This window comes from Solea solea, chromosome 19 (genome assembly GCF_958295425.1).
Source record: "Solea solea chromosome 19, fSolSol10.1, whole genome shotgun sequence".
Taxonomy (NCBI): domain Eukaryota; kingdom Metazoa; phylum Chordata; class Actinopteri; order Pleuronectiformes; family Soleidae; genus Solea; species Solea solea.
The window spans coordinates 21,605,359-21,619,286 of NC_081152.1; the positions used below are offsets into that span (position 1 = coordinate 21,605,359).

General features: G+C 42.9%; 1 protein-coding gene across 4 annotated transcripts in view; it reads right to left on the reverse strand.

The window, feature by feature from the left end:
* sptan1 (spectrin alpha, non-erythrocytic 1) overlaps positions 1-13,928 on the reverse strand; it is a 34,441-nt gene that overhangs the window by 11,923 nt on the left and 8,590 nt on the right. For 2 of the 4 annotated variants that reach the window (XM_058618181.1, XM_058618180.1), the window contains exons 2-28: positions 12,378-12,614; positions 11,704-11,829; positions 11,109-11,249; positions 10,705-10,985; positions 10,144-10,288; positions 9,905-10,059; positions 9,660-9,795; positions 9,443-9,544; positions 9,216-9,353; positions 8,834-8,944; positions 8,651-8,728; positions 8,406-8,561; positions 8,104-8,308; positions 7,528-7,709; positions 7,210-7,453; positions 6,023-6,145; positions 5,706-5,923; positions 5,313-5,405; positions 5,085-5,219; positions 4,839-4,987; positions 4,187-4,243; positions 3,258-3,456; positions 2,988-3,092; positions 2,332-2,364; positions 2,183-2,218; positions 1,781-1,828; positions 97-188 (exon numbers count right to left, since the gene is read on the reverse strand). In XM_058618181.1, coding sequence (XP_058474164.1) covers positions 97-188; positions 1,781-1,828; positions 2,183-2,218; positions 2,332-2,364; positions 2,988-3,092; positions 3,258-3,456; positions 4,187-4,243; positions 4,839-4,987; positions 5,085-5,219; positions 5,313-5,405; positions 5,706-5,923; positions 6,023-6,145; positions 7,210-7,453; positions 7,528-7,709; positions 8,104-8,308; positions 8,406-8,561; positions 8,651-8,728; positions 8,834-8,944; positions 9,216-9,353; positions 9,443-9,544; positions 9,660-9,795; positions 9,905-10,059; positions 10,144-10,288; positions 10,705-10,985; positions 11,109-11,249; positions 11,704-11,829; positions 12,378-12,611 — 3,722 coding nt within the window. In that variant the 5' untranslated portion in view covers positions 12,612-12,614. The remainder of the gene's footprint in view (positions 1-96; positions 189-1,780; positions 1,829-2,182; positions 2,219-2,331; positions 2,365-2,987; positions 3,093-3,257; positions 3,457-4,186; positions 4,244-4,838; positions 4,988-5,084; positions 5,220-5,312; positions 5,406-5,705; positions 5,924-6,022; positions 6,146-7,209; positions 7,454-7,527; positions 7,710-8,103; positions 8,309-8,405; positions 8,562-8,650; positions 8,729-8,833; positions 8,945-9,215; positions 9,354-9,442; positions 9,545-9,659; positions 9,796-9,904; positions 10,060-10,143; positions 10,289-10,704; positions 10,986-11,108; positions 11,250-11,703; positions 11,830-12,377; positions 12,615-13,928) is intronic. The other 2 variants (XM_058618183.1, XM_058618182.1) reach the window with 1 other exon arrangement.

Sequence of the window (13,928 nt, forward strand, 5' to 3'; positions counted from 1 at the left end):
TTTGGGATTAAAAGGTTTGGTTTAAATCCTTAAATCAACACAGATACTCCGCCCTCAACAACAGTGAGGTTAAAACATGACATATTCTTCACGTACCTGTGGAATCGTTGCACCTCGTGAGCGCTGCCCAGCATGTTGCTCCTGTCCTCAGCCAGCTGCTGCAGTGAGCGCCAGCGATTATTCAGCTCCTGGATGTCACACACACAATAATCATCTAACAGCGTTCAGCACTTTCTTTACGTTGTGCAGATTGTTTTCTGTATTTCTGATTTGAAATATAATGACTTCTAGAGTGAAGGAGACCTGTTATGGTCTTTTCAGCAGGTCACAGATCAGATAAATCTCTTTTTTTTCTTAGACACTGCACTATTTTATATAGTTAGAGTATAACAAGTCTCCTTTATGTCGAGTGAATATTGCAAATGTGCTAAAACATCATAATAAAGCAAAATGAGATGATCTGAGAATGAGAATTTACCAAATTATTAAAATATTAAACAGTGCATGCTCATTTGTCTCATTGTTGGTGGTGATGGTGATGGTGATGATAATGATGATGGTGATGATAATGATGACGGTGATGATAATGATAGTGATGGTGATGGGGATGATGAGATGCAGGGTAAAAACTATACAAGGGCTGGATATCAACACTGATCTCCCGATTTTAATTTAATTGAATAATTTTTTTTTAAATTTATTTAATTTATTTAGAAAAGTCCAGAATCATAAATGTAATTTCTGTGTTTTTGTTCTGGTGAGTTCGCTCCGCAAAAAACGTCCTTAACCGTTCCGCAGAGTCACAGCGCATATTTCCACAGTTTCATACCAAAATACGCAGTGGGATCAGTTTAATATTCCAGGGATGATGCATTTAAACTCGCATTAAAAACACCTAGGGATGAGAATCCGCAGATTGGCAAACGTTTATTTTACGTGCTTTCATTGCGATTTCTAAACAATCTTTGGAGTAGAATGATGCTGAAGATATCGGGAATAAAAACAACAACTTTGATAACTTTTAATAAATAACTTCTCTGGAACACATGGAGCGAGTTTGATGCGGTTAGCTCAAACGTGCTAGGACGAGTTTGTTGAAATGCGTAGACTATAGACATTTTTGTTTTTCAAAAATGGCCGACTTCTGGGTGGGTGGAGCTAATGAAAGAAATTAGAATTAATTAATTAATTAATTAATTAATTAGAAATTTGTTTGGAATCCTGGGAGCAACACGTTTACCAAGTTTGGTTCAAATTGGAACAACTATGTGCAACTTAGACGCGATAGAGAAAATCTAAAATTTCATCCTGATCCGACAACTTTTGTCTGACCATGAGCCAACTTCTGGGGGCGCTACAGAGCCCTGGGGCTACGAGGAGTTTGTGCCTTATGCCACTATCGCATTTTTCGCCAACCCGACCTCCGTGCCAATCGAGTTTTTATGCACGTTAACCTCCTCAAAAATGAGCGCAACGTCAGAGAAAAATAATCTCAACAGGAAGAATAAATCAGTCAATGTTTTCTTTTTATCCAGCCCTGAAGACGACACAGAAAATAAAAGTCAACAACTCCGAGAAGATGCCGAGGACACAACTCAAGCTCCACATTCACAAATATGCAGTTAATAAAAAATAAAAGACGAGGAGCCGTCACAGGACGAACACGTGCCAAGAAAGACACACACTAGCTCTAAGGTCACATCACCATGACAACGGGGGTTAGTTTCGTGCATCTCACGGGGAGGATTCGAAACGAGGCCGGGGTTTATAATAATCTTACCTTGATAGTATTAAAGTTAGCCGTTGTTTGAACAGCCAAGCGTATATTCTAGTCAAAGTTGAATAAAAATATAATGGACAAAACACACAAACACACACCAGAGCAGTCAGGGGTGTTAGAGAAACTCACAGGATTCATCTCACAAACATCACCGGTTAATCAAACTGTGGTGATACAGCACTACTTCCACATCCTGTACGTTTGAATGACATTGTGAGACAGGATTTAAAACAGTGGCCTTCAGGCTTCAGAGGCTTTCTTTCCGTCTCATCCATGGCCAATCACGTTAAACAAGGACCATAAAACCTCTTATTGTCAATAAACCAACAAATGTCAGGCTGTTAAATCTTTGCAGTCAATGCATTTTTAATTAAAAAAAAACAGCGTTTAAAAGAATCTTACCTTCCATGGAGACGCAGTCTTAGAATCGGCTTCATCCTGTTTCAAGAAACAAAGACATGAAAATTGTCAGAATGTCATTTTTTGATGTCTGTGTTTAATTAATGTGATGTTATTCTTAAATATAAATATAAATAAGCAAAAGCATTAACCGTTCCAGGTGCAGCTCCAAGAACCTCCTGCTGCTGCAAAGAGGGAAAAATAAAATCTGTTAGTTAAGATTCAAAACTGAGGCTTTCAGTGTTAACGCTGTGGGGCTGCTTCAATTCATCAATTACTTCAAATAATGGTTTTGATAAACATCCTCCTGAGCAACAATCATGGCATATCACCACCTAGTGCACCAGAGGTGCGTGGACTGTGTTACATGAGGCGTACTGCACTCTTCTGATCTGAAATAATCAAATAAATCTAAAAGTCAAGTTAATAAAGTAACTTTCTTTGCATTCATCTGGTTCCCCACCAGAATACGCTGGTAACAGCTGCTTCACGCTGTAAGTAAAGGCTTAAAATCTTTTGTTTTAAATTATGATAAAAATTATATAATTTTAAATTCCAATCAGAACAAACGTTTTCGGGATGAAGAAATATGGCACATGTAAACATAGCTAGGGTTAACGCTGTACCGCTCATCGATTATTCATCAGTTACTAAATCAAACGTTTTGATACAAACAATCATGACAGCAAAGCATCTAAAATTTCTGGCATCAGGTTCATTAAGAAACTGTCTTTGCAAAGATACTGCTTTACATTGACAATATGTATGTGTAAAAATGTGATTAACGAGTGAACTCCAGTGACCTCACCTGAGCCTGAACCATGGGAGCCTCCTCCGCCATCAGACCTTCAGACTCCAGCTCAGACGCCACTTTGTTGATGTCCCTCAGACGAGACTCGTTGGCCTTCAGGTCCTGCACCAGACATAAGAACATCAGTATGAGAAAGAAAGAAAGAAAGAAAGAAAGAAAGAAAGAAAGGGAGAGAGAAAGAAAGAAAGAAAGAACGAACGAACGAACGAACGAAAGATAGACGAACAAACGAACGAAAACCTCTAAACAAAAACAGAGTGTACAAACCTTCTGGAAGTCGTCAAACTTCTTCTGCAGGACCTCCACCTGCTCCAGGTCAGAGCCGACCTCCTCGTTAGTGAGGGCACCTTCCTTCTCGTGGATCCACTGCTGCAGCTCGTTGGCTTCACGGAACAACATGAACTTCTTACAGCTCTTCTCCAACATGTCCTTGCGTTTGTCTCCGAGCTCCTGCAGAGTTCCATACCTGCACAGGAAGAGGAGGAGGAGAAAACCAGGATCAGAGGAGAGAAACAAACAAAAACACAAAAACACTGGGAACATCAGGAGATGCTTTATGTGAGGAAAGCTCGCAAAACACTGTGAAGGATTATGGGAAATGTATTCATCATGATTCTGGGGCTGTTACTATGTTTTGTTTCAAGGCAACTGACCTCAGTTTGAGGTGTTTTTTTGTAATAATTAAAACAGGTTTCTGTGATTTTTAGCTTCTTAAATGTGAATATTTTCTGGTTTCTTTGCTCCATATAACTAAATAAATCATTAAAACGACATTTCATTTCCACTCACACACATTTTTTTGACCAAACAGGTGATCGATTAATCAAGAAGACAATCATTAACAAGAAACCAGGGAATATTCTCGTTTAAACTGAAATTACAGCACAAGTTGTTTTAATTACAATAGATGGCGGTTCATTTAATCACTGAATATTCATCAATTAATCTTCAGCTAGAAATAAATGTAACTTGTTCATAATCTCATAGAACATGGTTTAAAATGAACATTCATGATGAGCCTGGGATGAGAAGGAGAAGAGGAAACTTCTTTCCCTGAGCTGAAAAGAAGATGAGGGGCGAGGAACGTCACAGCACGGGGGGGTGTTGTCGAGGGTGGGAGGAGGGAAATGTAAAAAAAAAAAAAATAAGCTGATGTTTGGTGGTGTCATGAGGACGAGACACTGGGTCCTACTCACAGCTCTTCCACCTGCTTCATGCGCACAGACACGCTGCAGGCCTCCTTGGTGACTGGCCTGCTCAGCAGCAGAGCAGCGAGAACACACGCAGCAAGGCAAGATTACAAGAGGTTAGAGAAAGATTACAGCACAGAGAGGGCCGAGGGCATTAGTGATTAAAACTGAGCAGACGATATGAACGTGAAGAGGTTAGAAAGAGGAACCGTTAAAGGCGAAACATGAGAGATTAATCATTATTTTAAATCGTAAAAAAGATTAAGAAAACGAGTTAAACTGAGAAACTGGTTTCACTGATAAATAAGGATGACAGTACTGGACTTTTTGCCGATATATTGGGAATATTTGGGTTGATTTTCCCTTTTACCAAACAGCAGAGGTCATGGAGTCTCTTTTGTAGTAAAATTAACATTTACATATTAATCGTGTAGCAGATTTAGATAAAATTCTTCTTGATTGTTCAAATTAAACATAAAAACATAATGGCTATAGAGCATAGTTTTAGTCATCTCAATCTGTTGCAAAAATGAATCAACCTGGGACGTTTTTAAACACGTGAAATCACAATGGTACATATTTGACATGTTGAAGGCACAGAGTGAGTAAAGGACGCTCAGAGTCTCTTGTATTAACAGAGGAGACATGGTTCACTCACTGATTATCGATCTGGTCCTGACGCAGGGCGATGCTGCCGTGTTCGTCCAGCAGGTTTTCCCTAGAGGACGACTGTGTCGGGTCCAGTTTCTTCACGTAAGCAGCAGGAACGAAGCCCTGGCGGTCGTTCACCTCAACCTTCCACCAGTCCTGCAGCAGCGGAGAGAGTGAGACACCTTCTGTCACATTCACTGCTTTTTTTAATCATCACAGATTTAAGGTCACATGGCCCTCCACATATCTGTACCTTGTTGGTGCTGTTGAGCAGAGTGAGGATGTCGCCCTTCTTCATGGTCACTTCACGCGGGCTCTTTTCCTGGTAGTCATACAAGGCCAGGACCAGCTCCTTCCCGGTCTCATCATCAGTTGGTGCCACTTGTTGCTGTTCAAAAAAAAAAAATAATCGCCACAATCGTCACTTTTCAGTGTTTCTCTGAACACTGAAAAGATTTTTAAATGATTTTGTTGATTTTACCCTGCAGGACTGAGCCTGTTCCTTCAGGCTCTGGATGCTGCTGCCGTAGGCGCTCAGGTCGGACATCAGAGCCTCGTGCTTCTTCAGCAGAGCCTGGAAAACACAAAGCACAAGCTGTTTCTAATACTGGTATTTACTGTGTGTTGACGTTATTTGTTGGTTGTCAAATGACATGTATGACACTGCTGCCTGACCCCTGACTTGGCTCCATCTCCCATGTTAAGGAGAATTTTATCTCCATGTGACTTTCTAGTAAAATAAAGGTTAAATAAAACAAGATTTTTGCTAATTTGTCTTCAAAGAAGACCAGAAATGTCTATACCTCGACTGACTAGTGACTAAGATCTGAAACACACCACATCTAGCAGCTAAAAAAAAAAAAGTGTCACGTACCTCAGCAGAGTCCTCGTCTTTGCCGTAGTCGACACTCCCCACGATCGGCTCCTTCTCCCTCATCCACGACTCGGCCTCGTTAGCATCAGCAAAGTACTGCTGAGCCTGCAGCGAGTCCTCCAGGTCCTGTCTCCTCTGAGAGGCTTTGGCCTTCAGCGTGTCCCAGCGTCCGTGCAGTTCAGCCAGCTTCACTTTCACGTCGTCAGCAGCAAAGTGTCCTGGACAACACAGGAGACACATTCACGTCCAGCTCCAGCACCGTTACGACCCTCACATAAAGATAAAGCGGTCGACAATGAGTGAATTTGAATGAATACCTTCTTCGACCATGGCATCTCCTTTCTGGGAGACAGCCTTAATGCGCGGCTCATGCCCGGTGATCTCAGCCTGCAGAGCCTGGTGCTTCTTCAGCAAGTTCTGGACTCCAATCAGGTCTTTGCCTGAGGATAAAGACCAAGAGAAATGTTTTTAGAACTTCATTAACCACCTGAAAACATGAAGACGTAAAAGACAATGGAGCTGGATGTGTTTTATTTAGTGATGCACGATATGAAACATTTCAACTGATACCGATAACTGATAATTTACTGCATCTCCTGGCCGATACCGATAAATTAATATTTAATATAATCTGCAGTTTGTGCATGATACAGTGATGAAAAACTGATGTTTTATTTGCTCTGGTCTATAAGATCTTCAAATGTTTTTTTATTTCATGTCATCACACAAACATATGTGGTAATTTCCTGTAAATAACAATAACAGTAAGGTATTTGTGGAGTCAAATATGTTTTAAATATAAAATGATATGCATCGACATGTCAACCTCAATTACAATCAAATAAATAAACAAAGTGCATCCTCGAAATAAAGTGAATCATCAACCAAAGGTTTACAGAATTATTAATGCATTGAGATTTTTCTGAAGTCTTACAGTTCAAAATAAGAACATTTTCTTTCTACTCAACATTTCTTAACCTCCATCCAACGTAACGTGGCTCCAAATGTGCTATTAACTTAAACCTGGGTTCTCAACGACAGAAAAAGGCTGGTCGTCGAGCGCTATGTCGTTACTGGATTTAACCTTTTCACTGTCTCTTCAAACATGTTTACAGTTTACAAACGCCTGCTGAATGTGGACGTCGACACTCTGCGTTGTTGTTTTAGCCTTAGCACCGCTAACTGTTCCCGCGGCTGCTTCGTATTCTTCAGCACCGCTTTGGCGCGTTGACGAATTTTCAGGTGAGCTATAAGATTTGTTTTGTTAAAACCTTAGTCTTCTTTCCTCTAGCGATGCCGTTATTATCTTCTGATACTGAGGAAACCTACATGTTCATTATTAATCAGGCAGTGACGGGTCAGGCTTGGGTCCTGCTAGTAAGGCGCGATAGATTACGTAACCAGCGCGTCAAAACAATTCCCCCAATTTCATTAATTTATTGGATAAAAAACAACATCATTTTCCCCCAGATAAATATCGTGCATCCCTAGTTTTCTTCTTTACCTCTGTTGGTGGAGGCAGCAATGGGCTCTTTCTCTCGGATCCACGTCTCCTCGTCCTCCACGTCTCTGAACAGCTGCTGGAGCCTGAGGGAGTCGGACAGTTTCTGCTTACGCGCAGCCATCGGTTCGCGCAGAGCTTCGTAACGAGTGACCAGAGCCTCCTGTTTCTTACGGATGTTGTCGGCATCGAAATGTCCGGCCTCTTGGAACTGACGTGCCTGAATGGTGATGCCTTCGATGCGGTCCTGAGAAAGACATTTACAAGCATCAGCATCATCTACATACGCTGTGCTGACATGACAGAGGCTCAGGTTTGTACCTGGTGAGCAGCCACGTCTGCCTCCAGCAGAGCATGCTTCTTCTGCAGGTTCTGGACGCTGGTCAGGTCTTTTCCGTAGTCGTCTGACGCCAGGTGACCCTCGACCTCATACAGCCACAGCTCGATGTCCTCAACGTTCCTGTTGAACTGCTGCTGCTGGTTGGCCTCACGCAGCTTGATGCCTGATTACAAAATCAAAACCAAAACTTTAGTTGACTCCAAATGGGTTTTTTAAAGGTTCCAGTTTCAACCCTTCAGTACTTGGTCGTAGGCAAGTGGACTTTTTTGAAGACAGCTTTGAAGACATTTCACCTCTCATCCAAGGATCCTTCAGTTGAGAACTGAAGAAACCTTGGATGAGAGGTGAAATGTTCAGAAGTGAAGAAGCTTCATGGATGAGAGGAGAAACATCTAACTAACTAATGAAGGTGACTATGACCTTCGGTAAAGGAGAAGCTTCTCAGTTTGAACTTTACACCAAAGGTTTTGAACAGATAAAAAGTGACGGTCCTAAACCAAATACATCATAAAGTACTTTGAAGAACAAGTGAACCCATGCGTTCCTGTAGCCAGTACCTTTCAGCTCTGTAGCCTCCAGCAGTTTCTTCCACTGGGAGCTGACCTCCTCCATGCGACCGTCCACCTCAGTGGAGGCGTAATGTTTCCCGTCCAGCAGCTCCTGGCCTGACTTCTGCAGAGCGTCGATGCGGCTCTGGTTGGCAGACAGTTCTGCTTCGAAAGCCTGGTGTTTCTGAACTTTACCCTGAAGGTTGGAAGGATCCTGTTGACATGAGGGCAGAGGCAGAACGGTGAGAATCAACACTGGGACGTACAAATACAGAGTGCAAATCTCGTATTTCCAAATCAAAATCTTTGACCTTGTAAGATTCATCTGTGGCTGTCTTCATCTTCTCGTTGATCCAGCTCTTGAGCTCGTCAGAGTCCCTGAAGAACTGCTGCAGGTGGAACGAGTCCTCCAGGGCAGCACGGCGAGACTGAGCTCGCTCATGCAGAGCGTTACGACGGCTGAGAAGCTGAAGAGGAAAAGGAGAAAGAGGACGCATGATTATCAGAGGTGAGGCGTACAAATACTGTCAGCGAGGTGATTTTAAGTGGTGCTTACAGCATCTCTGCGTGTAGCCACGTCTTCTTTGGCGTAGTGGTTGTTCTGAATCAGCTTGGTGGCAAACTCATCCAGGGCCTGGAGATAATAAAAAAAAAAAGACACAGAGGTTAAAAAATCTGGCTGTTATCGCAGCAGGGAACTATAAAACTATAAAAGTGAACACAAACTGGAGTAACATACAGTGATCTTCTCCTCCTGGGCACTAAGTGACTTCTCAAAGTCTTCATGTTTCTTCAGCAGAGCCTCGACACTGTCCAGGGAGTCACCAAGATCTTCATTCAGGAGAAAAGCCTGAAAAAAACCAACAAAATAGGTTAAAAAATGCAGACCATGTTTACTTATGTTGTTCTTTCCAGAGGAAATTGATACTGAAGGAATTCTAACCTCTGAAAATAAGAAATAAACTCATACTGACCTTAAAATGTTGGTTGAAAACAAACAAGAACCAAACAAATCTTCAATTTTAAAGCTCACAAATGATTTTATTTCATGTTTCTGCTCTGAAATAAACACATTTGTAAAGACTGATCCAACGTATCACTATTACAGGACTCTCGTTTACCTCTTGTTTGCTCATCCAGTTGTCGACTTGCTCTGTGTCTCTGTAGAAGAGCTGCAGGTCCATGCACTGCTCGTACTGCTGCCTGCGAACCTCCCACAGTTCCAGCAGAGACTCCTTCTCCTCAGTCAGGATGCCCAGCTACACAACACAACACACCACACCAGTTCAAATATAACACACGGTGGTGATGAGTTACTGAAGATTTAATTTAAGAAATAATCCTCTACCTTCTCCTTGACCTCGTCTGAGGCGTAGTGTCCTGTGTTGAGCAAAGCCTGTCCAGCTTCATCAGTGGATCTGAAACTGTCCTCGTGAGCATCAATTTCACCCTGAAACCACAAAATGGAAGTTTTTAAGGATTTTCTCTATTCAGCTTTTTGAATTAAAAGGTGAATAAAATTTGAGATGTTTTGACGTGGTTGCGTTACAGGAGACAGGAGGTACCTTGTGCTCCTGGTGGCGGTCGAGCAGAGCCTCAGCTCCGGCCACGTCATTGGCCAGTTCATCAGCGTTGATCAGGGCCTTCATCTCCGTCACCCAGCTGGTCAGATCCCTGAAGTCTGCAGTGAAACGCTGCAGCCTAGAAGACATCGTCACAAGAGGGCAGGAGTGAGCAGACAGTGGAGGGAGGTTTCACATGAACTATCTTCATCATGTCTAAAGACAATGTCTCTCAGCGACAGATTTACCGGTAAGAGTCGTTGAGGCGGGTGTGACGCTCGGCAGCCAGAGTGCGGATCTGTTCCCAGTTAGTGACCAGCTCGTCCTTCTTCAGGTGGATCTGGGCGGCATTTTGTGGATGCGTCTCCTGCAGGCGCTCTGCGTCTCCACCCAGAGTGTTGACCTACACGACAGAGCAGAGACAGTGAGGAGTGAGAACATCGAGTGTTTTAAACTCTGTGGTGTCTGAGACGACATGTGTCCCTGCCTTGTCCTCCAGAGCAGCCAGGTCTCTCTCCAGACCCTCATGTTTTCGCAGCAGAGCCTGAACACTGGCCAGGTCACGACCAAAGTCGTCGGAGGCCATGAGCTGCTCTTTCTCCTTGATCCAGCTGATGGTCTCGTCCACATCCCTGAGGTCAGAATGAAAGCACATGTGTTCATATGGAACAGAAACATGATGAAAATACACGTGTTTTTGACCGAGCTTAATAACTGTCCTTATATCTGATGTTAAAACCACATTCAGAGGTTTGAGGACACACATGTCCACAGTTTTGTTCCCAGCTGAAGTCTCTCATCCTCGGCAGTGAGAGTGTTTTTTTACACTAATCTGTGTCTGATTTATTTGCAGCTGCCACTGATCTTCATGATTTCTATTTCTACTGGTAGTTCAAATCTTGTTTCAAGTTAGCAGAGTGAGCAAAGCTTTGATTCGGAACACATCTAGAACACATCGTACACTTAAACTCGGCCCCGTCATCATGCTCTCTGATACTCCATAGATATTGATGTCACGTTCACTTGTTACCGTTGATCTGACTGTTACCTGTTGAATCGTTGCACCTCGGCAGCTCCGAACAGCTTGCCCTGCCTCTGCTGGGCCAGGCCCTTCAGCCGCTGCCACGCAGCGTTCACCTCCTCCTGCTTGCGGACGATGAGCTCGGCCTCGGGGTGCGTCTCCTGGATCAGCTTGGACGCCAACTGGTTCACCTCGTTCACGCGCTCCTCATGGGCCGCCAGGTCCGTCTGGAACTCCTCAAATTTCTTCTGCAGGAGCTCAACATGCTCCAGGTCCTGGCCCAGCTCCTCAGAGGTGACGATGGCCTCCTAGAGGTGGAAGATTAATCATACGCTTTTACTTCTCCTGAAGCAAAAAAATAGTATTCTGTTGTATTGATGCGTGTCGTTCTCTAAAAGTATGTGGAACTGTTCAAGCCTTTAGAGTCTGACCTTATCACTGATCCAGTCCAGGGCATCCTCGCACTCGCGCAGGTACTGGACCAGTTTCTGCGCCTGCAGGAGACGCGTGCCTTTTTCCTTGGTCTTTTGCAGCAGGAGGTCCCACAGTCGATGCAGCTCCTCCAGACGAGTCTGCGACACACACACAGAAGAAAAGGTGAATGGTAGAAGGTCACGGCTTGTTGTTGTGAAAAGATCCCAAACGAAAGAAGTACAGTTAAGAAGTGCTGGTACTGCACATGTGTGAAATATAAAAGTGAGAGCCCTGCGACCCGTACAGAGGAGTAAGTCAGAGTGAGGACAAAGAGCTGGATGTGGAAGAACTTTCACAGCACTCAGGAGCAACACAGCAGCTCAGCACCTACTTGTATATACTCCCCAAAATTGACACTGGTAACTACGGGTCTCCGTTGTGTCCGGTACGGCGTGTAGGACTGAACCAGACGAAGGGGTGTTAACAGTAAAACACGATATTCAGAAGGACATAAAGGACATAAAGGCTGCTTTTAACTGTCCACTCCTTCACAAATACACAGAAACTTCACACTTTACACTGACAGACTCGTTCATGGCGGCGCGGTCTTACTCGAATGGTCTCAGAGGCAAAGTGTCCCTCGTTGATCATGAGGTTTCCGGTGTCGTCCAGTTTGATGATGGCTCCGGCGTTGGCCTGAACTTCAGCTTCAAAGGCCTGATGTTTCTGCAGCTTACCCTGCGTAAAACAACACAAACACCATCAATCCTCAACTCATTCATTATCTAAGTAAATGATTTGACAGCAAAACAATGACAAATAATGGTCCATTTACACCGAAAAACTACAAATTTGAGGCTTTGGAATGTTTATAATGGATAATTAAAACAGATTTAGTTTTAAGATTATTCCATTATTAAAAAACATTAAAAACTAAATTTGACCGAGATCTGGAAGTAAAATGGTCATATTAAGAGGTTCATGCACCCTTAAGATCAAATGTGAGCCTACAGCTGTGATAAATGACATATTTATACAAATACATACAGGACACACTCAAATATGATCATTTCACTTTTCAAAAGCACTCTAATTGTATTTTTGTAACAGCACACAGATTAAAAATTCAATTTAATTCATTTAGTACATTTAGTACTGGATAAAGTACTTTATCCAGATTTATCCAGTGAACTTTTCAAACCTTGAAAACAACAAATTCAAGCACTTTCAAGGATTTCCAGCACCCTGTAATAAGCTCCTGTGTTGCTAACATGACGCCAACGCACCTGCAGGTTGGACGGGTCCTTGTAGTTCTCATCGGAGGCGATCTGCAGCTTCTCCTGGATCCACTTCTCCAGCTCGTCAGCGTCGCGGCGGAAAAACTGGAAGCGGTAAGAGTCCTCCAGCTTCTGCCGCCGCAACACGGACAGGTCCTTGAAGCGTCGGTAGCGGTCGAGCACCTGCAGCCGACGCTCCTGGATGTCCTCGGCTGTCTCCAGCACTTTCCCAGAGGCGTCCATCTTCTGCAAACACAAGAAGCAGAGATTCACTTGTTAGCGAGATGTGAAATCGATCATAGAAGCTGCAACTGGAAGCTTTCCTCATATTGTGTATAAGCGACACATGGCAGTAATTAACCACACCTGATCTTTGCTTTACCATTATTGTTTTAAGTTTTTCAGCTCTGTAAATGTGAATATCTAGTTTGCTCCAGAAGAGAAAACAGAATTACGATTAATCAAGTAATCGTTTGGGCCATAAAATGTCAGACAATGTTGAATTCATGGTTCAATTTCAATGATTTCTTTGTTATATGGAGAAAAGAAAACCAGAAAATACTCCCATTTAAGAAAACGGCCAAAAACTTAACTTATTAATTATAAAATGATTAATTTAGTAATCGATTAACTGTTGCAGCTCTTTAAATGAAAATACTGTAAATAATTGCACTGCAGGCAAAATCTTGACAAGAAATTAGTGTGAATCTTTTTTTCATTTTCATTAAACTGTTATATTTAATAGGCGAAATATGCAGGTCCAAAGAGAAGAGGAAAGAAATAAGAATGATTAATGCTGATTTATTATCAGCATTAATAATCGGCTGCCCTGATTGCTACAAATTGGCATCAGAGATAGAAAAACCCATATATTCAGCCATGGTCTATTCTACAGTACAGTACAGTACAGTACAGTGCTGTGTTTCCAGGATCTTTAGCTACTAACCCTTCCGTCTTGACAGAACCTTGGCTTGGAATCATGAGGCAGGATGATATAACAAACAGACCCCCCCCGCCTCATCCTGTTCCCAGGCTGTGCAACAAACCAAAGAGGCCACTGACTGAAATAGTAAAATACCAACAGGGGGTGGGGACGGAAATTCCACAGGCATTCGAAACAGTAACCAGGCTTCACTGAAACAAAGAGACTGCAGCAGTCAGCGTCTGTGTCCACTGTGTCCACTGTGTCTCTGTCTCCTCTGTGTCCCCTCTGTGTCCACTGTGTCTCTGTCTCCTCTGTGTCTGCTGTGTCTACTTTGTCCTCTGTGTCTACTTTGTCCTCTGTGTCCGCTGTGTCCACTGTGTCTCTGTGTGTACTGTGTCTCTGTGTCCACTCACTCAGGACACAGGAAATGTTTCAAAATAAGAGCATTTTTCACAGAGTGAATGAATGGGTTTATTAATATTGATTCAGTTGATAATCAACAATGATTACAAACTGTGGGTGAAAAGAGAAACCGCAACATTAAAGGGCCAGTACAGGAGTTTTGAAGTGAGCTTTTTATGAGGCACGAATACATTTTATTATCAGCGTGGAAAATAAGAGGTGACGGGCTGCAC